A 25880-nucleotide genomic window follows, 5' to 3' on the forward strand; every position below is an offset into this window, starting at 1 on the left:
GACAGTGTTACGTGAAAGAAGCCAAACACCGCAAGGCAAATACATGATTTATATGATTCCACTTACATGACCTAATGAGGAGCATGGTGGTCTCCAGGCTCCAGTGGGGGGATGGGGAAATGGGCAGCTATTCAAAGGACACGCTTTCAGTTTGGGATGACGTAAGAATCACGGAGATCTTGCGTTCGCTCCTTGAACTTGAATGCTCTCTGGCAGTCAGAACCTACCTCGTTAATAGTAGGAATAACCACGACTGGCCGTGCCTCTTTCCCTCCATTGCCGACTCTCTGCAACCCTTGCATGTTTTCTCTTAGACTCTAGTGGGTTCCATCCTAGCAAGAAAATTAAAAAGGCTCACCTTCAGAGGCGCTGGCTCACATCCTGATGGTGTTACTCTGGAAATCCCTCGTGACTATTCGTCAGATTATATCAAAGTCTGGAAATTGGGTGCGGAGATGTACATTTTGTGACGCACGTGTTAGACTCCAGAACTTAACTCCAATTTGTCAAAGAATAAACAAAGCTCTACATAGAGTCTTAGTTTTGTAAACACTCAGATCTGCTTTTGTTACTTTTCAAGTGCATTGTGGGTTCTGGTTGTGACGCAGTAACAGACTGACTCATACGCTGCCATAAATAACCAAAAAGTGGCAAAGTACATGGAGTTCCTGCTTTCAGGTGTGGGACCACATGCAGTGCAGGTCTGTGGTCCTTCAGGGAAGGACAGGAGAGAGGGTGGGGTCACATCCTCCCATGCCCCTGCCAGGGCACTTTCTAAACCTGCACCAGACAGCAGAGTGCAGGCAGCAGATCATGCCTGTGGGGGGAGCTGGACATCTCGGAGCAGCCCTACCCTGGTAGGGGTGTTAAACCTCAGGCTGGGCTCCCTCAGCCCCCAGCTCCAAGCGGAGACCCTCACATACATGACAGGTGCCTCCAGCCACTGCATCCCATGTTTGTCTTCCGGAGGCTGAGAGGCTGAGACCCCACACCCTCCTACTCCAGAAGATGACACGCCTCCTGTGGCACCTAAGCACCGCTGGCTTCTCTCTGCGTACTTGTCCATGCAATCTTGGCACCTGCCCTTGGCTCAGGATGAGGCCTCATGGACTTCACATCAAGAATTTAAGTTGAACCTTATCCCTGGCTTGCCAGCCTCCTGGCCTTTATGCCATCACTACTTGGTCTGGTTTTTACGCCCTGCAGGAACTTCAGAGAAGTTAGAATAGCACTGAAGGACTCATGTCACCTCTGAGGAGTTTTCTCTGGCCTTGGAGAAGGGGCCCTGCAGGGACTTAGACGCAATGAGTAGCTATGAGCCTCATAGCAGCTGACTGGCCAAAATGCAATGTAGCTTTCAAAAGAAGGCAGCTTTAGGTCTACAAGGTTTCAAGAGAAGGAAGGATCGGGAGGTATATAGGGTGTAAAATGAGAAAGTAGCTTTAGGTTGGCCATGATGTTTTAAGTGAGGAAATAAAAACATGGATTGGTATACAAAGTCTGACTTTATTTTTACTGAGAAAAACAATATAAAGGAATATATTTAAACACATAAACACAGTGATGCACTTGTGTGCAGACACAATTGGAAAGAGATAAGGCTATACTGTACACATTTTTTCCCAGAAGGTAAAAATACAGACTTTTCACATTCTACTTTATAATTGTATACAATGTTTTTGTATCGGGAAATAACCTGTACTGATGCCCTCTTTTGTTTTATCAATTCAAAAACCCTATTGTAAGAAAGACAGACTTGGTCCACAGAAACCACACAGTATGATGAAATGTATCTGATTTTATATCAGACTCACTTGGAAGATTAAAACAGATTATAGGGCCTGTTCCACAGAATGTCTATTTTTCACTGGGTTCGGTTCTGAAATGAGAATGAGCATTTCTAATAAGCCCCTGGGTGTTGCTGATGGTGAAAGTCCAGGAATCAAACTTGAAAACCACGGTTCTTTGAAAAATAAGACTGCCTGATTCCAGGCCCTAGTCCACCAAAGTGGAGCATCGCAGATTCCCAGAGGCAGAGCCGAGGCTTCTCGCCCACACACCCCCGAGAATGTCTGCAGTGAGCACGTCAGGCTAATGGCCACCTCAGCTGGAGTCCAGAGCCTCTCAGGGCTCCCCCCACCGTGTCTAGCCACTTTCCTCTGCCTAGAACTTACTCCCAAAATACCCACATAGTTATCCCTATCTCTTTCATTTTTGCTTCATTTTTTTTTTTTTTTTTTTACTTTTTGCCCTTAATCGTAGAGGGCTCTGTTACTGTGCTATGTAATATACATACCGTGCTCTACTTCTAAACACATTTACCTTACTGTCTTCCCATTGTGCCTACCACATTCTAACATACTATATAACGGTATTTCTTCTTCCACGATTCCTGTGCCTTCTTTGAATACAATATAACCTCCAGGAAGATAGTCTTCTGTCCCTTTTGTGTCCTAATGTCTCCAAATGTATCTGCCATAAGTTCTCGAAGCCAGATATACTTGTTCACTGATCACCTGTTAGAACAGTGAGTAAACAAGACAAGCTTCCCTGTGTATTTTTAAATTCCACCCCTTTAACTTTCCTTGAATGCTGGTATTGCTTAATTTCAAGAATGCGGAAGAACCATATTTTGGAGACAAAATCTTCAGAGTGATTGTTATAGTCACATGATCAGCTTATTTGTACATCTCAGACCACTGCTAAAAGTTCTCTGCGATCTCGTTTTTACCTTCAAGTTATTTCCCTCAAGATAATGGTGACATAATCTCTGAATCACTACTGGTTCTTATCGACATATTTCTGTACTTTGCGTTTTGTATGTTTTTCTCAGATAATATCGATTCCTCAGGCAGAATAGTCCCTGTAATCAAAGGGGAAATGCTAGCCACTTTGCAACGACATGAGATCATGGAATTAAATTATCCCCTGCGTTTTGGGGTTCAGAGCACCCTTTTTACACACGTTTCACCATTGCAGCCACTATCTCATATGCAAAACAGTGTCTTCCAAAGTCATTTGAGGTTGATGTCAGATTTGCAAAAGGAACTGACTATCAGGCTATCCAAAAAAGATACTAAATGGATGAAAGTGTTGCCAAATTGAACATAATAATTTACTATATATAGTCAGGAGAGATACTTTCTTGGTAACTACAGGGATCCACCTTTGTATTCCCACTTGAGGGCAGCCCAACATCCTTCTACTGGATTTTCTGTGATGGCCCTATCTGGAGTGTTTCTTCTTGTCCCTGACACAACAGAGACTGATAAAACCGACTTGAACGCTTCACAGTGTGTGGATTGGAATTGAAAGGTTATGATGTTTAGTGGATTCTGCTACCCGTGGACACACTTTATGTCTGAATGACTAGGGGATGATATGTGCATTTGGATCTGTCTTTGAGAGCATCTGAAATAACATGTTTAGATTCTGGGAGCAAGTTGAACTTCATGGAATCTGAAGTAACACGTCTGCAAAAGTGGGTGATCAGCGGTAGGCAACACACAATACTCCCTAGAAACCTGAGTTCTGCCCCTTTAAGAAGGGACGAAATCCCTTCTAATACCCTGGACCCCGGCGTCGCTCGCGAGTATTCTGCGGGTGGTCAGCTGAGAAACGCCCTTATCCGCCGCTTCAGACGCTGTAGGAACTACATTACCCGGTATGCTTTGCGTCCAACGGCAGTCGCGCAAAGACACTGAAGGTTCGGAACAGAGGCTCTTCCGGGTGGACACCCAGCGTGGGCCGGGACTTCCGGCGTCCTCGCCCGGGCGGTCATTTTGGCTTCTCGGGTGTGTTCGTCTGGGTTGGAGTTTTGGAGCGCTGGGTCGGGCTGGGTGACGCGGTCGAGGAGAGGTCCGAGGAGTCATTGACGCGGCTGCACAAAGGCGAGTGCGAGGCTAGGCCGCGGCGTCCCACGGGATGAACGGCTCTGGGACTGTAGGAACCGCCGGCCCGCGCGCGGCCCCGCTGCGCCCACAGGCCCTCATGGCGGCGGCCGCGCTGGGGAGCCCGGCGCAGGGACCTGCCCGTCCCCGGGCCTCCTGGCCCCGCGAGCGGGGCCGCCTCCTCACCGCCCAGGCCCCGGCCCGGGACGGAGAGGCGCCCGTGGGCGGGCCGTGTTTCTGCCGGGGGGCGGGTGTAGGTGTGGGAGAGGATTACTGTTCGCGGAGTCCAGAATGAACTTAGCAGGCACCCGAGGTAGGAGAGCCAGGGGGAGGACAGAGCCCCCGGCTCGGCCAGGAGGGGACAGGAGAGCCCGGGGTGGTGCGTTGTCTCGGGGTTTTATAGGCATTTAAGGATTTTTGAGAACGTGAAAAAAGGCTTAGGGGTGTGGGCTTGTTAAGTGGTCCCTGAATATTTAAAATTAAGAGCACAAGGCACTGCCTGCTCTGATTTCTCCCTGAGATACCGGCGTCTTGGTCTGGGAGCAGATCAAACGAGGCCACCTGCCCAGCCCCGAAGGTGGGCTGAGGCATTGTTAGCTGAAGAGTAAGTTAAGAATCTTCTTGACTCTCTGGGTATTAAAATGCAATCTTATCTTTAAGGTGGAATCCTTTTTGCCATTTACTATGTTATTTATGGCTGGGCTTACTTGCCATTATTAATTGCCCAGATTGCAAATAACCTCATCAGATCAGGAGGAAAGACAGCACATAGGCCTGGGCCTTTTAGCATGCTAAAGTGAATCTTATGCATGATTACAAATGATAAGGATAATAAAAATGTGCTACTCTTTATCTGGGAAATATTAACTGATCTCACTGAAGAATGACTCTAGAGCTGAATGTTTAACAGAGTTTTGGTAGGGGGTTTCCTTGTATGTAGTTACACTGCTCTGACTGCAAATATCCTGCCTTGCTTTTTCCGGAGGCCCCCCAACCCTGCTCTGACTACACCCACGGTCCCTGTCTCATTACAGGCAGAGGAACCAGCAGTGTGTAAAGGCTTGGAAGTGCGACTGAGCTGGGAATATCTGGGAAAGTTGGGGTCCGTTGTGCCTCTGAGGATCAATTTGAGGCGGAGTCACACCCAAAATAGCAGGCTGAGGGTTCTAACTACATTGTCAGGATTCTAGAAGCTATGGAAATTTTTAAACAAAGGGGGTACACTGCAGTAAGGTTTTAAAGGTTTCCCAAAGGCTGTTCAACGGAACAGACTGAAGAGTCATGAAGTCGTTGAGGCACTAGGAGGTTGAATCTTAGTTCAGGGACCCAGAGCTAGCAAGGTGAAGCACCAAGGCACAGAGGTCAGACATCCAGCCCCAGTTCACTTGGCTCAAGGCCCAGGCACGGGTTCACACGGACCTGAACCCGTCCGAGCCTGACGTGATTGTATTTAGCTGTAACCTCTCCATTAAAACATGTCTGCGAAGGGCTTAATGGAACCTGCACAGGTAAGTGTAAGGTGTCCCAGCCCTTCACCGGTGTGTAGCCCCACTGTATCGTGGTATCCTGGGACTCTCTAAGTGCCATTCCACTTTAGAAAGCAGTTTGGAAGTTTTTTTAAAAAGTTACACGGCTTCTTTCCTACAACCCAGCCGTCCCATTCCTAGGTGTTTATCCAAAGGAAATAAAAGGCATATGTTTATACAAAGACTTGTACATAAATGTTTCAAGCAGCTTTATTTCTAACAGCAAAAGAGGGGAAAGAATCCAAAAGTTGCTCAAAAATAGCTGAATGGATAAACAAATTGTACTGTATCAATGTAATGGAATACTACTCAGAAATAAAAAGGAATTTGTCTTAATCTTATATAACAAAATATCATAGACTGGGTGGCTTAAAGAACAGAAATTTATTTCTCACATTTCTGGAAGCAGGGAAGGAAGTCTAAGATCAAGGCGCCCACTGACTTGGTTCCTGCTGAGAACTCTTGTTTTGCAGGTGGCGGCCTTGTGCCCGCCACCTCGTTGTGTCTTAACATGGTAGAAAGGGGAACAGCAAGTGTACTGGTGTCTCTTTTTTTGTTTTTTTTTAATAATTGAGCTATAGTTTACATACAATATTAGTCGGGTACAATAGAGTGATTTGACAATTTACATACATTACAAAATGCTCACCGCTGTAAGTGTAGTTATCATCTGTCACCAGAGTTACAGCAATATTGATTGCATTTCCTGTGTTGTACCTTTCATCCCCACACTTTATTTAATTTGTAACTGGAAGTTTGTGTCTCTTAATCCCCTACACTTAATTAAAATCCACCCTGTCCCTCTTATGGCAACTACCAGCTTTTTCCCTATGAATCTTTTTGTTCATTTTATTTTTAAAATTCCATATGTAAGGCAAATCATACTGTATTTGTCTTTGACTTGGACTTAACATTAACCTTTCTAGGTCCATCCATGTTTGTGAAAGGCAAGATCTCATTCTTTTTTATAGCTGAGTAATATTTGTGTGTGTGTGTATGTGTATTGTATATGTGTGTGTATATAGATACATATAGCTACATCTCAAATTTTTTTTATCCATTCATCTGTAGGTGGACACTTAGATTGCTTACATATATTGGTTATTGTATATAATGCTGCCACAGACATAGGGAAGCATATATCTTTTTGAGTTAGTGTTTGTTTTCTTTGGGTGAATATTCAGAAGTGGAATTACTGGGTTGTATAGTATTTCTTTTTTTAATACAATCACATGAGCGACATTGTGGTTACTAGATTCCCCCATTATCAAGTCCCCACCGCATACCCCATTACAGTCACTGTCCATCAGCATAGTAAGATGCTATAGAGTTACTACTTCTCTGTGTCATACTGCCTTCCCTGTGCCCCGACCCCTGCGTTGTGTGTGCTAATCTTATTGTCCCTTATTCCCCTTCTCCTTCCCTTCCCACTCACCCACCCCAGTCCCTTTCCCTTTGGTAACTGTTAGTCCATTCTTGGGTTCTGTGAGTCTGCTGCCGTTTTGTTCCTTCAGTTTTTTCTTTGTTCTTATACTCCACAGATGAGTGAAATCATTTGGTATTTGTCTTTTTCCGCCTGGCTTATTTCACTGAGCATAATACCCTCTAGCTCCACCCATGTTGTTGTAAGTGGTAGGATTTGTTTTCTTCTTATAGCTGAATAATATTCCATTGTGTATATGTACCACATCTTCTTTATCCATTCATCTACTGATGGACACTTAGGTGGCTTCCATTTCTTGGCTATTGTAAATAGCGCTGCGAAAACAGGGGTGCATATGTCTTTTTGAAACTGGACTCCTCCTGCATTCTTAGCGTAAATTCCTAGGAGTGGAATTCCTGGGTCAAATGGTATTTCTATTTTGAGTTTTTTGAGGAACCTCCATACTACTGACTTAATTCTAATACAACAAAATATATATTCAAAGGAGTTTAGTAAACACAAATTAACTTCCCATTTTTAGGAGAAAACAGCTAACTGCGTATATATTTTGATCGTTTTTAAAAATTAAAATTACGATATGAAGGTTCCAATAGTGGAGAAAACATTGATTCCATCCAGTTGCCCAGTGCTCCATCGGAAATGGATGCAGCCTGATAAATTCACTGACAGATGGTTGATTGTAATCTTCATTGTACAACTACACAAGATCGCTTTGTCAGTGAAAGACCTATTTTAAAACCGAAAGTTTGATGTGTGAGTCAAGGAGATTTCTGTTGTGATGATAATGACCTTATAATGACCTCGTATTCTTTCTTTGTCACTTGCTCTGATTCAAGTAACACTAGCCTCTTAACATACCCATTAAGTGGTTCCTGTTCTTACATATGGGTATTATCTTCCTACTCAGAATGGAGTTGGTATCATTGAAAAATCCTTCCTTTACTCTTTACATCTCAAACTGGAGCGGATGTTGAGATCCGCAGATGTGGATCAGTTGTGGTTTGCTGACATGTTGGTTCTTTCTCTGAAGGGATCATTTACCACTGGCAGTTTGGATTTAATGTTGCTGAATGTAACACAGAATGGGCACGGCACTATCCCCCTGTTATGACTTGCATCCTGAGTAGTTTCCAGGCATATTTTCTTGGGATATTCCAGATAGAGACGTTTAGGCAAAAAAAACTGGCAATATAGTTAGCATCTATAGTATTGATGTAATGTGTTTGAGCTTGACGTTCTGGGCTAATGACTCCCATTTGTCTGTTCTTTATAGATACAAACAGTGAGTCCAGTACATTCTCCACAAGACTACCTTCTGGACCTTCCTGTGAAGCCACAGTAGATGCACGATTCTGATTCTGGTGAGCGTGTTTGGCTCTGTTTACTCCTTCACTCCTTCACTCCTTCACAGAGCTTGGAGAGCTCTGATTTGTGAACCCAAGCCATTGGCTGAAGAATGCCTGTGCCTTCCCGTTTCTCAGCAGCTGTTCCTTTGTGCCCATTAGCACTAGACACAACTGCATCTGTAGGTTCTGCTTTGCCTATTGGGCAAGGAAAGCATCTTTTTCCAAATACAGCCTCTGGGTTCTAAGTTTCTATGGAACATTCAGTCACAAATGTACCAAGTTTTTCTTTTTACATTTGTAGTCTCATAAACTATGCCAGTTAATCTGCCAGGAATTCTGCATTCAGTATTGAATGGTTAAAAACAACAACAAATTGTGTAATGTTGATATTTCAGAGAATTTCATGAAAATGTAATATGTGGCTTTTTCAGGTTTGGGGAGGTTTGACAGAAAGCTAACCCCCAAAGTACTTATTTTTATTTTGTAAACATAGTGGAGAATGTTTCAAGAGAAGGGAAAATGAACTGAGAATATGCTGGGTTGGGAAGATGCATATGGACTTTGACAAGTATAAATGTCTAAATTGTCTAAATAGCACTTGTATCCAGTATAATTAGGTAACATGGCTGCTATGAATGATAAATTATGATAAAGTCACTTGTGTGGGGAGGAATGAGAACATTTATTTCCTCCACTCTTAGGTTTTCCAGCTGTGGCCCTGGAAAGTAGACTTAAAAAAGACAAATTAATGAGAAAAAAGGTCTGTCAACACTTGCATTGTTTTGTCAGTGATGGATACGGGTAGTTAGAACTTGGACTTTGTAGCTTCATAACAACAGAATAGTAAATGTGTTGAGAATTGGCCAAGACAGAAGGATTTTAGAGGATTTTAGACTTCCCAGGGCAAAAACTGGGAGCTATGGAAGGTAAATGCTTGAGGAAACCAATGGATTGAGGCTTGTGCAGGTGCGTCTCAGCACTTTGTCTCCTTCAAGGCCAAAAATCTTGTTCAGGAGAGGAAATAGCACTCCAGCACTCATTTCTCAAAGGTTTCTGCTCTTTAAAAAGATAAGGGATGCTCTGGAAAGTCATTTGCTGTAGTTTAAAATAATCCTCGTGTCAAAGCGGCATATCTCACTTCCCTACACTGACCTCTGCCAAACTCAACAGAAGTGCTACAGGCCTTCTTTAGGATATTGCAGGTTCTGGCCCAGACTACCGCCGTAAAGTGAAGATCACAATTAAAGCAAACCACATGAATTGGTTCCCCAGTGCATATAAAAATTCTGTTTACACTATAGGCTGTTAAGTGTGCAATTGCATTGTTTCTTAGGAAATGTACGTGCCTTACCTTAAAAATACTTAATTGCTAATTATTGCTAAAAAGATGCTAGCATCTGCTTGACAAGTCAGTGCGTCTTAATCTTCTTGGTAGGGGTTCTTGCCTCAATGTTGATGGCTACTGAAGGTTGGGGTAGCTGTGGCAAGTTCTCAAAATAAGACAACAGCGTTTGCCAATTTGATTGACTCCTTTCTGAACAATTTCTCTAGCCTGCAGTGCTGTTAGATAGCATTTTTTCCACAGTTGAGCTTTCTTAACAATTGGAGACAATCCACTCAAACCCTGCCACTGCTTAATCACCTGAGCTTATGTAGCTTTTAAATCCTTTGTTGTCATTTTAACAATCTTCACAGCATGTCCACCAGTAGATTTCATCCCAGGAAACCACCTTCTTTGCTCACCCATAAGAAGCGGCTCCTCCTCTGTCGAAGGTTCTCGTGAACTTGGCAGCAGTCCAGCCACATATCCTCAGAATTGCTGACTCTAGTTCTCTTGCCTTTCCCACCACACCTGCTGCTACTCCCTCCACCGAAGCCTTGAACCCCTCCGTGTGTTCTCCACGAGGGTTGGAGTCAAGTTCTTCCAAACTGCTGTTCATGTTGAATCCAGAAGGATTCCGATTCACTTTGCCCTGATCCATCAGAGGAACCACGGTCTATGGCAGTGACCTTGAGAACTGTGTTTCATAGAGAACAACACGTGAGGGACGGAATGACTCCTTGATCCATGGGGCTGCAGGATGCGTGGTGTCAGCAAGCATGGAAACAACGTTCTCATTGTAGATCTCATCGGTGCTCTTGGGTGACCAGGTGCATTGTCAGTGAGCAGTCAACGTTTTTGGAAGGAATCTCTCTCTTCTGAGCGGCAGGTCTGAGTAGGGCTTAAAATATTAAGTAAACCACACTGTAAATGGATGTGCTGTCATCCAGTCTTTGTTGTTTCAGTGACAGAGCACAGGTACAGTAGATTTAGTGTGATTCTGAAGGCCCCTTGGGTTTTTGAAATGGTCAGTGAGCATTGTCTTCACCTTGAAGTTGCCTTAAGGGTGCATTAGTCCCTAACAAGAGTTCAGCCTGTCTTTTGAAGCCAGGTACTGACTTGCACTCTACCTATGAAAGGTCTAGATGGCATCTTCCAAAGTAAGGCTGTTGAGTCTACATTGAAAATCTGTTGCTTAGTGTGGCCACCTTTGTTAATTATCTTTGCTAGCTCCTCTAGACAACTTGCTGCAGTGTCTACATCCGTGCTTGCTGCTTGTCTTGGACTTTTAATGTTTTGGAGATGGCTCCTTTCTTTCAAGTTCGTGAACATGGCTCTGCTAACTTCACACCCATCTTGTGCAGCCTCCTCATCTCTCTCAGCCTTCACAGAATTGAAGCGGGTTGGGACCTTGCTCTGGATACGGTTTGGCCCAAGGGAAGTAGTGCGGCTGGTTTGATCTCTCCACACCACTGAAACTTTCTCCGTATCAGCAATAAAGCTGTTCTGCCTTTTTCATTTTGAGTATACTGGAGTAGCCCTTTTCAGTTCTTTCAAGAACTTTGCAGTCACGTGTTGGCTGTTTGGTGCAAGAGGCTAGTTTTTGGCCTGCCTCGGCACTAGACATGCGTTCCTCACTAAACCTAATGATTTATAGCTTTTGACCTAAAGAGGTGTGTGCCTCTTCCTTTTGCTCACTCAGACGCCGTTGCAGGGCCGGCCTAAGTATGAATCTCACAGGTAAGGAGCCTGAGGAGTGGCTGCTGGGTGTGGTCAGAATGTGACATTTATCAGTTAAGTAAGCCACCTTAGGTGGGCATCTTTGTGGCAGCGTCAGAAAATCACACTAGTAATATCCAGGATCACGTATCACCATGTCAAATAGGAAGTGAGCAGATGCTGTTGGAAAGGTGATGCTAAAGAGTTGCCACAAACATTTAATGCGTAAAAAAAAAAATTGGCAAAGCACAATAAAATGAGGTATGCCTATATTTCTTGTACAACTGTCTTTTTCTTCCTGAGCGAGGCTCTTCTGTGATTGAGAATCTGCATGTCTTCCCTGGGGTCTTCATGAGCAGCGACTCGCCTCGGTAGCCTTTCGAATGGCTCCATCACCCGGCGCCATCAGACCTGTTAGTCACTTCCACAGGCAATACGACCTTTACAATGTTTCCTAATTTAAGAGCCCAAAAGTTATCCTGGGTACACCTGTTATATTTTTCAAGGAATCTCATATAAAGGAGATGCCTTTGTACTTTTTAATAAATATGCGGTGGTCCACTCACACATGCATTTGCAAGAGAGTTCGTTCCTTCCTGGGTGCTCAGTGTACATGGTACTGTCAGAGAAACTTAGAATAATTTTCAGAGAGTAAGTATGATCTTTGGCAACCCAGTTCAGGAGTAAGTACCTCAAAGCATCTTTGAAGATTATCTTCACTTACTTAAGCTCACTGAACAGATAAGTTTTATTCACTACTTTAATTCAGATAAACTCAGTAAGTCTGAACGACCTGCGCACAGGAGCGAGCACACTTCAGAGTGCTCCCATCTCTGTGCGCTGTGCTCAGGCCTGGCATGAGTATCCCCCTATCCAAGTCTGTTAGTGAGTTCAAGTTCGCAAAAGAAAACAAAAAGGCTCGGCATCAGAAGCTGTATAAGCTAGTGAGCGCACATGCCATCATGGAGTGTCCGCATTCCCGTAACTTGGTGGATCTAAAACTTGGTGGAATTCAGGTTAGAACTTTGTACTTGAACCTTGTAGTTCTCTTAAGAATCCAAGACTTAGCTATAGTAGTAAGTGCATCGTGATTAGATCTTGAAACCTTTAGAACCATTTCCATTTTCCTCAAGCATGTTGTAGGTTCTCCCTGTGTCAGGGTCCGACTCATAGCACCTGCTTTCAGATGTTGGAAAAAAGTACAACAGGTGAGGTCACCTTCTTCCGAGCTTCCTGCAGAGGTCTTTTTTTAATCTCTTGTCCCTGAGCAATGTCCTGAAACTCACAGACACCTGAAGCTACAAGATGGGATGCCGCTACATAGGAGAAGCATCAAGATAAAGGGTTATTAGCTCCCAGCTCCTGTTGAAATGTCGTGTTCATTTGTAATGTTTGGGGGCATCTGAAATAGCGTGGCCTCCAGGAACATGCTCTAAACACAAGTGATCAGTTGCAGGCAACCCCTGAGGGATCCAGACATGGCCTCCTAGGAAGGAGCAAGGCCCCTCCCCAGCCATCCGAGCCAGGACCTTCCCATGCGGGCCACCCTTCGCCCGGGCCTATGGAGCTGTGAGAACTGTGTTGCCCAGAGGACCTTACGCAGCGCGACGTCAGTGTGGAGCCAATGAAGGTCCAGGAAAGGGGTGTTTGCGTGTGTGCCATCGCTTCAGGGCGGGACTTCAGGCATCCACGTGACTGCCCTCTGGCCCGTTTTCTGCACGGCGGCCGGGGAGTGCTGGGTCAGGACCGAGGGGGCTGGACCAAGTTGGCACAAGAGGAGGAGTCCAGGCCACACAGAGGCGGGACCAGACCCCTGGGCAGCTCCGGGCCCCACTGCGCCCACAGAGTCCGATGGCGGCGGCCCTGAGCGGCCCGGCCCAGGTACCTGCCCGTCCCCGGGCCTCCCGCCCCCACCCACCTTTGGGTCCCGAGTGCGGGCCCTGCTCGCGGTCCGGGACGGAGAGGCTCTCGTGGGCTGGGCCCGTGTCCTGAGCGCCAGCGTGACGGCGCGTGGGGCAGGTTATAGGCGGGGGTGGGGGGGGGATCCGCGCGCGGAGGTCGGAGGTGCGGCCGAGCCGGGAGGACTCGGGCATCCGGGGGACCTGGGTCGGCCTTCCGCCCGCAGGGAGCCCTGGGAGGCGGAGGCGCGCCGGGACTGGTGGGCGGGGGGTTCGTTGTGCCTCCATTCTGGGTGTCCTGGCAGACACGGAAGGCTGCGAACACAGCAGGGACATTGTGGGACAGGGTTCTGAAAGTGATCCAGAAAGAATAGGCTGGCAGCAAGATGGTGGAAGTCAGGCATAGGAGGATTGAGTCCTGTCAAAGATGACGGAGTTGGGAGAGTCAGCCCTGAGGACTGAGGCCAGAGGCAGTGCAGTCATCTCTCCTGGGCTGGGCAGGGCAGGGAGGGGTACTTAGCGCCTGAACCCGAGATTGCCAGACTCTCAGACGACCTTCATTCTGAGGGCCCTGGGAGCCTTGGAGGGCCTCAGCAAAGGGGAAATACGATCTGAGGAATGTAGAAGTTTCCCAAATGGCTGTTTAAAGGAACAGACTGGAGAGGGTTGGTTACAGGCACAGGGAGGTTGAGTTGTCGTGCAGGTCACATGGCTAATACTGGGAGGCAGCCTTCAGGCCTGAATCGCACAGTTTAAGCCAGAGTGAGGTCTCCTGGTTCCAGAGATGAGCGGAGACACGAGCCCACCGAGTCAGCCCCACCATGGTTGCCTGCCTCTGACTCATCCCACTGGTTCCTGTGTCAGAGCACTTTGGGAACCTGTACGTGTAAGGGGATCCCAGATTGTGGTGGCCTGGGACTGTTCACCAGCCATTCTCCCAGCCCTTGAGTCTGGCACCCTTGTGAAATGTCAGACCTAGGCTGGAGGTTAATTCCAGCACTTGGTAAATGAGGTCATAGGCGCAGGTACCACTAAGGTGCAAAATGCCTGAAGATGAAGCTGAGCTGGAAGTATTCAGAGAAGCCCGTTTCCTCCTAATGAGATGTTGGGCATCTATCTTGGAGGTGGTGGGAACAAAAGGAGAATAGGATCGTACGGTGGTAATCCCCAGGCCTTATAAAATGTGTTCCGTCTAGCTGCAGAGGACGAACTGGGGCAGTTGAGGAGGAAGCTACCACAATAGTCCGGTTGAGATGGGTGTAAATTGTGGCCATGGAAGTAGAAGTTTTTCTAATGTGGAGAGTCAGGATGATCCCTTAAGGTGTTTGCCTCGGCAGCTGAGGCGTGCGTGCTCCGTTATCTGGGCTGTTGACATGAGTATTGGGAGTAATAGCCATTGAGGATGTCGGGAGTTTCATTTCTGGCCATGTCAAGGGTCTGACATGTTGCAGAAAATACTGAATGGAGCAATCTAGAAATTCGAGGCAGGTTCAGCATTAGACTCATATGGGTGGTGGCTGCTGTGTGGACTGGGTAGAGGCTTTACGTCAGATTCAGGAAAGGCAATCAGAGCACGGTGGCAATGTCAGGCCAGGAAGAAGAGGCGGTGTGCTGGGTCTGGGCCTCCTTTTTGGGCGCCTGATGGGAACAGGCGGCCTCTCAGTCACGTAGAGGAGAGGGGTGGTGGTAAAAGAGGAGGAGATGGAGGATAATCTAGTGGGCAGCCAAGGCCTATGAAAGAGTGGACATGGGACAGATACAGACGCATGGGAGTAATTGAGGCAAGGTGGACCCTGAGGCTGGGGGTGCTGCTTACCATGCTTGAATCCCATCAGAATTTCGTGGTGACCTTTTGTGGAGCCTGGGGTGTTTCAGGCATCTGCGAGTTACAGGCTGAATTGTTTTCCCCTAAAACTTACATATTGAAGTACTAATGGCCAGCACCCCAGGATGTAATTATTTGGAGTTAGGGTGTTTCAAGAGATAAGGTAAAATAAGGTTTTATCAGTCTGTGCCCTGATCCAGTGTGACTAGCATCCTTATAAGAAGAGGACAGGGAAATAGCCATTTATCAGTCACTATAAGCCACAGAGAGAAACTACAAAGGAAACCAGACCTGCCTTAATTATGATTCTTTAGTGGCCAAAATTGTCAAAGTTATTTTTGTTCAAGCTCTGCCCCCTTCGTAGTACTTTATGGTAGACCTGACAAATTAGTGCAGTTTTATAAACCCAAACAGAAGGTAGTTGGTGCTGGGTTTTAAAGGAGGGTAGGTGAAAACACAAAAGGGCTGTAACTGTTGAAGGACCAGGGCCATGGGCATCTGAGATCCACAGTGGTTCTGGGTGGCTGAGAGGCCTTCACAGTGGACCTGAGGTGCCCCAGGTCTGTTGTAGTGCCAGGATCCTGTTAGACTGCCAGGTGCTCTCGCTGCCACGTGATGGGTAACCTGGGAGGCAAAGGGAGCTGGTGGCCGTGAGATGTAAGAGGGGTACTAGTGAGCAGGATGTGCACATGGAGGAGTGTGAGCACACACAGAGGAGTGTGAGCTCAGGCCCCAATGACCCAGTTGATTGGTATTAGATTTGGTTGTACCTGGCACATACGCGGTGGATTCCCAAGGGAATTGCTCGGCCAGAAGCTAGTGAGGCCCCTGCAGGCCAGGCCTTAACCTTAGATCATATCCATCTGCCTGCTGGCATAGTGCTAAGGGCTGGACCCGGGGAGTAGTTGGAACCTGCGGAGAGAATGACATCAGTGGCACCAGGGCCTGGTATCCCAGCGAGGAGCTGGGGAGGAGGACAGTGATGGTGTGAGGGTGGGACTGTGGGTCCTTGGGAGAGGGGCTGTCTGTGGTTTCATCTGTCCCCATCGTGCCAGGGCAGCGTGACCTTTGAGGACGTGGTTGTGTACTTCTCCTGGGAGGAGTGGGGGCTCCTTGAGGAGACTCAGAAATGCCTGTACCATGATGTCATGCTGGAGAACTTTGCACTCGTGACCTCACCGGGTAAGACTCTCACACCACCCCAGGGCCCTGGGCAGACCGCCTTCTTCCCCAGCGGCTGTGCTCACGTTGGGACTATAGGAACTGCCTCTTGCCCTGGTTCTCCGGCTAGGTGCTGTGGCCCATGGGCTTGAACCTGCAACCCCTAACTAAAATGTGTTCCTTGGTGAGCCCACATTCCTTGCTTGTCCTTGCTCTGGGTAACCGTATCCATATCCATGGCACCTCTGCCTGGGTTTTGCCCAGATTTCCCCACATTCCTTCCTGTTTGTGCCAATAGCTGCAGTCACACTACCTTTGAGAGCCAGGGGCTGCTTCTAAAGATTGTTTTCCCATTGTCTCTCGGGCAGAATTGCTCGGGGCCAGTGCTAGCCCCTCAGCTGTCCTGTCATACCAGCTTAGGACTTGAATCATCCAGGGGCCATATAGTTTTCTTCTGAAGTTTAGGGAGGGAGTCCTGGGTGCTTCACAGGACAGACCTTACTCCAGCAATGGCAAGATGGGCTCAGAGGAAGCCTGACCCTGGTGAATGGCAGCTGGGGGAGGGTGTGACCCCATCATCTCCATAACCTGGGCTGTGTCCACCAGCATGTTGATGCTAAGGCCAGTGCCCACACTTCCTTTTCTACCTTCCCTCTTTTCTCCCCATTTCCCCAGTCTTGACACATCCCTAGCTTCTCATTTCTACTTTCACTTGTGAGCTTTGTCTGCCCCCACCTTCCTACTTTTTACAATGCCTTTTGAGCAGTGCACACATCCTTAAATAGTCTTTGAACACCATTGAGGCAGTTGCCACCAGAAATTCCTGGGCCTGGACATAAACTTCAGTGCAGCACTTACGTGTCACTCACAGTAGGCTTTGGGCAGAGAAAGAAGACCTGTTTGTCTTTGTGCTGCAAAGCAGTCTCCCTAATTTATCAACCTGATCCCAGTGCCCTCTGTGCCCTCATTCTGTGATGTGTGTGACACACATCTTTGTGAGGCTGCCCCCTCCCACACAAAGACAACATGCATTTCACAAACCTTTCTGTGCTTTCCAGGTTGTTGGTATGGAATGGAAAATGAGAAGACATTTCCTGTGCAGAGTGTTTCTGTGGAACAATTGTCAGCATTGGACAAGACTCCAAATCCAGGTCAACCCGTGCAGAAAACTCACCCCTGTGAGAAGTGTGTCCTGCTCAGGAGAGACATTTTGTGTGTGGTTGAGTACCAGGGCCACCATCCTGGGCTAAAATCACACACCTGTGAGGCCTGTGGAGACCATTTCTGGCTCACTCCAAATTTTCACCAGCCCCAGAAGTGCAACGATGAGAAATTATTTGGGACAGACAAGGCCTCATCAGGAACAAGCTGCAAATTCCACGTATCAGAGAAGCCCTTCACCTGTCGGGAAATTGGGGAGGACTTCCTGGCCATGCTGAGTCTTCTCCAGCATCAGGCCACTCTCAGAGGGGCGAGGGCAAAGCCCCACAGCAGCTTCAAGGGTGGTGAGAATCACAAGTACAGTGACTGTAGCAGCTCCGAATACAAACTTTTCCAACATCAGCAAATTCCCACTAGAGGAAGCTACTATGACTGTGACAACTGTGACAAACCCTTTAACCAAAGTTCCATCCTTAGTAATTGCCAGAATGCTCACACAGAAGCCAGGTCCTATGAGTGCAGTGACTGTGGGAAATCTTTTAGCCAAAGCTACAACCTGATTCAACACCACAGAATTCACAGTGGGGCACGGCCTTATAAGTGCAGTGAATGTGGGAAAGCCTTTAGCTTCAAATTCAGGCTCGTTCAGCACCTGCAAATCCACACCAGAGTAAGGCCGTATGAGTGTGGGGAGTGTAGAAAATCCTTTAGCTACAGTTCTACGCTCATTAAACACCAGAGAGTTCACACCGGAGCCAGGCCTTATAAGTGTGGTGAATGTGGGAATTCCTTCAGCCAAAGCTCCAACCTCATTCAACACCAGAAAATTCACAGTGGAGCACGGCCTTATAAATGCAGTGAATGTGGCAAATCCTTCAGCTACAAATGCAAACTTGTTCAGCACCTGCGAATCCACACTGGAGAAAGGCCTTATGAGTGTGGGGAATGTGGGAAATCCTTCAGCCACCGCTCTACTCTCAATCAGCACCAGAGAATTCACACTGGAGCCAGACCTTATAAGTGTGATGAGTGTGAGAAATCCTTTAGCCAAAAGTCCAATCTCATTCAGCACCGCAGAGTTCACACAGGAGAAAAGCCTTATGAGTGTGGGGAGTGTGGGAAGTCCTTCAGCCAAAGCTCCCACATCATTCAGCACAGAAAGCTTCATACCAGGTGACCTCATCAATGTGACAAGTGTGGGAGGAATTCCATATGAAGGAAGACTTCACAACCACTGTACTTTAACAAACAATGGAAAAGTCTTCATTTCATCTAAAGGTCTAACCTTGTTTGGCTCCAGAGTCCAAACAGAGGAGAGGCCACAGTCCTGCAGGGAGCATGGGATGTCTTTGTTCAGCATACATAATAGAGCTAGGGCATCTTTGTGAGGGAGCCATCTTGCTTGAAGTTGAGCCTCCTGCCTCTTGAACAGCCACAGCGAGGATCCCCCTTAAGTTCTAGGAGTATGGGAATCTTTCAGGAGCCTTTTATAGGCCACCTCACCTCTTTCACACTTAACAGGTTCTTTCGGCCACTCCTGTATGATCAGGCAAGGCAGATGTCTTGTTCTCTCTCCCGTTCCCTGGAGAACATTACAAAGTAGTAGCCTTCAGAGTAGCTGCATTCAGGGCATGGTCTGCAGTTTGAAAAGATTTACCATTTACCAGTTCTCTGTCTTGCATTGTTGCCCAAGGCCTCCTAGGAGAAAGGAAAAAGCACCACAGGGCTTTGTTCTAATTTCTGGCCCAGATACCAGGATTTCTGTGGACCAAGAGGTCACCTGGATGAGGGTGTATTTGTCATGGCAACCCTCTGGTGCTTCCACAAATAGAAAGTAGTTTCATAAGTGCTGAGCACTATTGTGTGGGGATGCTGTTCCCCAGGGTACTGCAAAGGAATCATGTGCCTTCATGTGTGCAGTTTGGGTTTTTTTGGTGTCGCTGGTTGTAAGACTACAGGGGCCAGGCTGAAACCGTAACTTGTGCAGAAACACTGGATGATAATGGTGGAGAATGGCAACTAGAGCGGATGTGGCTCTGTGGAAAGAGTATGTATTTACCTGTGTTCTTCCTGTACTTTAGGCCGTTTTTCAAAAGAAAGCTTTGTTTATTCTTAGAATCTAATTGCTACATAGACAAGAAAGGATAGGTGAGAGAGAGGTCCTCAGGTCCACGGATGGAGTGTGTGTGACCCACAATCATCTTGTTCATTAATAGTTCCAATCCTTGATGTAGAACACGAGAGACAGATGGAATCAATCTAACCTTCTATTTGAACGAGTTACGTGCAAACTGCACGTTTACCATATGAGTAGTTTGAAACCATCAAAATTCTGATAATGCAATTTCTTACATTGTATCTATCCTGAGCTCTTTTAGTCTCTCTCTTATCTCACCTGACCTCCAGGTAACTATGACTTGACTTCTCTCACAGTAACAGAAAAATCCTAAAATGTTTGCTTTTTAAAGCTTCATGCTGTGTAATTTTTTTTGAGATTAAGATTGCTTATATGAATTTTTGTTACTGAATAAGTGCTGTATGTATGACATACCACAATTTGCTTACCCATTTCTTGAGAATGTGTGACAGATGTGTGATGAAGCCCTAAGACCCCTTTTCCTCCTCCTCTGTGGCTGTTCTTGTCTAATAACCTAGCCCTCCAGTAGTACTGGATTATGTCTGTATTATTGGACTGTTTACTTAGAATCCCATATATCAATAAAACCATAAAGTTCCATAATCTCAGAATCAGAGTCCATTTCTAACCCTCTCTGAGGAGGAGTCTTTCATAATTTCAGTGCTATAGTAAAAGATATGATGAAAACAACATAGTAAGTGTTGGATTATTTAAAATTATCTGCAAATATAATTAAACAAGTTGTGCTTATAAAAAAAAAGTCCCTCCTAAACCAGTTTTATAATTTTACCATCTTGTCAGCAAAACTGAAAATACATATTTGATATGTGGTTTTATTTGGAAAACCAGATATGCAACATTTGTTGCAATATTGAGAAAATTACTTAGAATTATGTAAACTGATTAGGATAATACAGGGCTGACATGTAATGGGTAGAGAGAGTGCTGGAGCAGCATGAATATGCTGAGTTAATATTGCCCAGTAGTTGCTGGGAATTTGCACACAAGAAACATGGTCTTTTCAAAGTGTAGAAATAATCTCCCTGCTCACACACCACAGTGGCCACTGGGGCCTTGACACTATGACTCCCACCGAGAACCAGAGCAGTTGTGTTTCACAGCCCTGGTCTGGTCGGGGAGGTGACCGCTGCTTGTGCTGGAAGAAGGTGCCATGTAACCTGGATCTGCTGTCCCAGAGGTCACCTCATCCTGTCCCCTCAGTTCTTTTGTCTTTTTTCCTCTCTTTTAGGTCATTTCATAGCAAATATAACAGGAACACTGACTTTGTCTCATGTTCAACTTTGCTGAACTCATCAGTTCCTCGTATTTCCTAGCTCGGAGACCATGTTGTGACTGAATAGTGATACTTTTACTTCTCTTCTTTCCCAATTCTCTCCTGCCTAGTTACCCTGCCTGCTGTGTTGACTAGAAGTGCCAACAAAGAGCAACAGCAGAGATTCCCCTCCCAGCCTTTTTCTTGGTCTTGGGGGGGCACATCCCCTACTTCACCACTTAAGAAGCTGGGTAAGCTGAGGTGTTTCATTAGTGTCCTTAATTTGGCTGAGGATGTTCCCTCTACTTGCGGTTTGTTGATTGTTTTAATGTATGGGATTGGACTTCCGTCAGATGCTTTCTTCTGCCCACAGAGGTGATGGATTTTTAAACCTACTGATGTAATGTGCCTTAATTGCATTTAAATACTGCCTAACCATAATGTACAACCTTTTTAATATATATGTCACTGGATTCAGTCGTGGAGGGGTTTTTATCCATGTTCATAGAGATGGCCGTAGTTTTCCTGGGACGTGTCTTTGTCTGGTTTGGGTATCAGGACATTATAGCATAAAGGCATCCATTGCAGACCACATTCATCTCATACCCTGGCAAAAACAACCATAAGGAAAGTAGATTACCCTGTGGGAAAATGGAACTTGCTGACCAGGATTCCCGCCTGGCCTTAATAGCACCCCTGTGTGTATGTTAGTAAGAGTGTGCTCTGCACATTTACGGATGTTTACCAGGGACAGAGCCACTGGTCAGTCGTGGGAGTACCGCCCCAGTGTGGGAGTGGAGAGGACACACCCATGCTCTCCTCTCTGTTGCCGGGATGTTGTGGTCATGCCCACATGGGGACCTGCCCACGGAGTTCCTCCCAGTGCAAGAGGGGGGCTGAGTGCAGGGCTGGTAGGAGAGCCAGGCAGCCAGGGTTCAGAGCTGTGTGTGAGTGCAGAGAGGGGGCTTGGAGCTGTGCGTGATGGGGTCCCAGGCGGTGCAGGAGAGCCGCTGTGTGAGCCAGGAGAGGCTGAGCCAGGAGAAGAAACCCTTCCATCTTTTTGCTCCAAAAAATCCCCCAACTTTTTGCCTCCCTTTGGTCCCAACCAAGTTCGTGGAAAACTTGGCCCAGGGAGGGAACTCCCCCCTTCTCCCAGAGTACCTGACATCACCATTTCCAGTGTCTTAACACCTGTGCCTTAACACCTGTAAAGAGTGAACCCTGAACCCCCTAACTTAAGACCCCGGTCTGTCTGTGCCTGTGCCCTGGCACACACACTTCCAGGACCCATAGATATAGGGGTCTTTTTCCCAAAGTTCCATGATGGTTTTTGGCTGAAGTACACATTCTGTGATCATCTCAGAACCACCAGGACCAGCCCGGCCACCACACTGGCCCTGCAGGCAGGGGGACCCACAGGACCTGGGGTGCTAACTCTAGAATGCATCTTACTGGCCTCATAGAAAGTGTTCCTTCTTCTATTTTGGGGAGCATTAAGAAGGTGAGGTATCTGTGGATGTTTGTGCACATTTATTTCATTTGAATAATCTTGTGTTACAAAATAGCATATACTTTGTCCCAAAGTTTTCCATTTTTATCATTTTTCAGGCATGTTCCTTCTTAGACAGTAGCTGACGCCAGATTCAAGTCTTACCATCATTTCTGTCCATTTTATCCTAAATTTTTGGCTTCGTGGATTTTTCTCCATTCCCCACGTCATGTATTTCCTCCCTTGCCTGCCCCCACTGCATTAAGGTCAGGGTGCACAGCTGTAAACTTCTCTTTAAGAATTTCATTTCTTTAGCTGCACCCCAAAGCTATGTTGTATCTCATTTTTCTGATGAGCTATCAAATGGGATTTTGAAAGTAGTACCCAATTTTCTTGTCTCATATGTGGAGTAGCGCAAAGGAAGCTTGTGCTCCAGGAGAGGAGGGGAAGCTTGAGCACTATTGGAGTATTCAGCTCGAAGGAATAAAGAAATTGGATGAGGCCCCCTTGCATCACTTGCACAATAAAAACAAAAAATCAGAATTTTAGTAAAACCACAATAGGGCACTAAAGGAATATTTGAATTCTGCTTTGGGTAATATGCCAGATGTTTAGAGTTGGAACAAATTATTACACACCGTCATTAAATGGAACCACGATGGCTTCGAGTCACAGTGTGGGCTCTCCAGAAAGACAATGAGTAAAGCAGACACATCACCCGGTGGTGCACGCACACGTGTCTGTCTTCATGGACGGTCTAAGGTGAAGGGCAAAGGCAGTTGTGTTTACTGAACTATTTGAAAAGGCTTTAAAACATTAACATGTAGCACAGAGAAGACAAGTAGTGACTCTGTGGCATCTTACTACACTGATGGACAGTGACTTCAATGGGGTGTGGGGGGACTTGATAATATGGGGTGAATGTAGTAACCACAATGTTTCAAGAGTGTATATCAAGGATATCTTAATTTAAAAAATTGAAAAAATAACGTAAAAAAAATCCTGTTTTGGACAAAGGAGAAAAATTTTTTTAATGCAAAATCACCACCTTTAGAAAGGGTAGAACAAAACCCATTTTACCAATTTTGATAAATAGTACAGGCAAATAGCAGCAGCTGCCTAAGTCCCTTAGATGACTGACAGGTGACTGAGTGATAGTGTTGCAAAAATCCATTGACTACATGGGTCATTAATAATGCAAAGAAATGAGAAGGTATCCCCCCCAATAAGCAAGGACTGCTTGTTTACTGGAAGAAACAATAAAGGCAGGTAAGACTTGTGGAGTATGTTTAAAAAAGGTACTGGGGAGGAGGGCTGGAGTCAGTAAAGAGGCCCAGTCATTAAGTACAAATACTCCTTCACACAGACATTTTTAATAAATCCTCTGAAGGTAATTAATATTCAGTTGGCTCTTATGCACTCAAAAAATTCTTTTAAAGTCCTGGAAGATACAAGTAGTATTTGGAGATAAAGTTCTGCCTTATACCATGAGCTAAATTAGTGAAGAGGAAATTGAGTGATATAAACATGAAATGAACTGGCCTCATGCTACATGCTGATTCACTGGTTTAGTCACAATTTCCTGCCTGTTTAACTAATTCCACAAATGGTAAAAGCCCAGAGAGATGAGCGATTAGCACAGTCCAGTACAGGCTCAGAACGCCACCTTATTATCTCTGTGTAAGTAATTACATGGACAGTCTTCTAACCTTTTCTTCTTATTGCCTTAAGACACAAAAAAGGAAATCAAATAGGCTCTGACCTAGGTTTACTGTGTATCAGTGGGATTCTCAAAATCCACATCTTAATTTGAAGCACTAACTTGACACTTCCATTTACACCTCCCACTGTTAGGGGAGGGAATAGATTATTTGAAATGGCTTTAAAACATTAACATGTAAAAAATCCTTTTGTGCAACTTTAGTAACACTTGAACCATTTTGACCACTAATTATTACCCTCAGTGTTTTTAAAAGATATAAAATTTATTTCAATTACTGGATGTTGGAGAGCTGAACACAACTAGTTTACAGACTTGTCTCCTATAAAAGGGACTGCCAGTTATATCTGCAACTGCGAGAAAAGAGGCAGGATTTCGGAAGAACCAAGTACAGAAAAAGCTTGGTGAAATTTTGAATTGACCAGAGTCAGGAGAAACTGCTGAATGGAGACACCTGCTGGTGGGGAGATGAACTTTCAAACACTACCTCCTGGGAGGGGAGGGGCAAAGCGAGGGGGAAAAGATCATTTATGTGTTTATTCAAGTTGTGCTTTACAAATTTTGGGAAACAAAGTTTATGGAACCAACAATTAGGAGATGACTGATAGGAAAAAAAGGCATAAAAATGCTAATGATCAGTCAGCCACTCAGTTGACCTGGAAAGAAAAGCTGGGGAAACTAACAGACCTGCAAAATCTGAGATACTTGCTCACCTGTAGACCTGGTGCTATTTAATAACTAGTCCCTGAGGGACCAGGAACAACCCACATAATTTCCTAGATCAAAGTAATTAAAAGTCATCCAGTTTTCTCCCAGCTCACACTGAAAAACTCATTTGCTCCTGTGGTCAGATCCTCACGCTAGATTCTAGTTATTTCTGGAGGTCATCTTTTTTTACAGGGTGTTGCTCATTTTCATACCACGGGATCTGGGGCTGTTTCTGAGGTCTGGGAGCACCAACATTTTAGACTGGTTCAGTGTGAGGGTCAAAGTTAGTCTGCAGTACTACAAAGTCAGCCATTATTCTTCCTCTCTGGTCTGGTTGGATTGGATACGATGATGAAAAGGATCAAGAGCAAGGGCACTTCTCAGGCACGAGTTACAGGCAAATGGAGTTGCAAATAAAAACATCAGCAATTTTGAACGTGCATGTCTGTGCTGCCCATTAGACCGAGTGAAGCCCTGAATAGGCAGTGAGGTCGAGAGGGAGATGCGGGTTTGGGAGTTGACGCTGTACTGAGCTCTGCTGATACGCACCTAAATTTAACCACCATGAACCAGTAGAGTGAGAAGAGGGCGAAGGACCGAGAACCGAGATTCCAGCATCAATGACATCCGGTGGCCTGGGGAACGGGGCCCTCAAAAGCCGGATCCACTTGAGCACCTCGGTGATAATTTTCAATTCCAGGCACTTAAGAAACCCGTTGATTGCTTACAAACTGCAGTTCAGCACCATCTCGCTCCCCTGCTCCCGAAGGGCAGGCAGGCCAGCCAGCCCCTCCCCGTAACCTCTCACGTTCAGACGCGCCCTCGTTGCCCAGGTAATCACCTATTGACATGGAGATGAGCTTCTCTCCGCCCCTGAGGATATGCAAATACACCAAAGCCAGGCGAGATAGTCTGGAAATGTTACAATTTTACCCACAAAATTATCGATAAATTCAACCACATGAAAGTTTTTGTGTTTACCACAACAAAGCCCAATAACAAACATGTATGGAAACTTGATGCAACGCACACTGTGATAAGAATATTGATTTCCTTAGTAAAATAACAAAGTGGGGCAATAAATGGGCATTCATACCTGTGCAATGCAATAGGCTGAGAGTGTTTGGAACTAGATAAATGTTGAAATGGTCCATGAAAAAAAAAGTTGTAGAACTTCGAGTACACATATTTTCCTTAAAAAGGTGTACAGACAGGCGTAGGAACTACAGTTGGTATGGTGTAAGTTCGGGGAAAGGAAATCC

The 25880-nt window shown here is 45.9% G+C and overlaps 1 protein-coding gene across 1 annotated transcript; it reads left to right on the forward strand.

Moving 5' to 3' along the window:
- The first annotated feature begins 3734 nt into the window (after window positions 1–3734).
- Window positions 3735–20031, forward strand: LOC108405013 (zinc finger protein 418-like). The gene is made up of 5 exons (XM_036993057.2): window positions 3735–3890; window positions 8134–8221; window positions 12697–13127; window positions 16025–16151; window positions 17189–20031. Exons 3-5 carry the CDS (start codon window positions 13098–13100, stop codon window positions 18466–18468), a joined length of 1437 nt encoding a protein of 478 aa, XP_036848952.2. The 5' UTR covers window positions 3735–3890; window positions 8134–8221; window positions 12697–13097; the 3' UTR covers window positions 18469–20031.
- Window positions 20032–25880: the final 5849 nt, after the last annotated feature.

Source organism: Manis javanica, chromosome 17 (genome assembly GCF_040802235.1).
Source record: "Manis javanica isolate MJ-LG chromosome 17, MJ_LKY, whole genome shotgun sequence".
In the NCBI taxonomy this organism is placed as follows: Eukaryota; Metazoa; Chordata; class Mammalia; order Pholidota; family Manidae; genus Manis; species Manis javanica.

What these genes read in the sequence shown, in the direction of transcription:
- LOC108405013 (XM_036993057.2), top strand. Translation starts at nt 13,098, where the DNA reads ATGGCGGCGGCCCTGAGCGGCCCGGCCCAG. An exon ending in CCCTGAGCGGCCCGGCCCAG is followed by an intron (nt 13,128 to 16,024) that starts GTACCTGCCCGT and finishes CCATCGTGCCAG; the next exon opens with GGCAGCGTGACCTTTGAGGA. An exon ending in TGCACTCGTGACCTCACCGG is followed by an intron (nt 16,152 to 17,188) that starts GTAAGACTCTCA and finishes TGTGCTTTCCAG; the next exon opens with GTTGTTGGTATGGAATGGAA.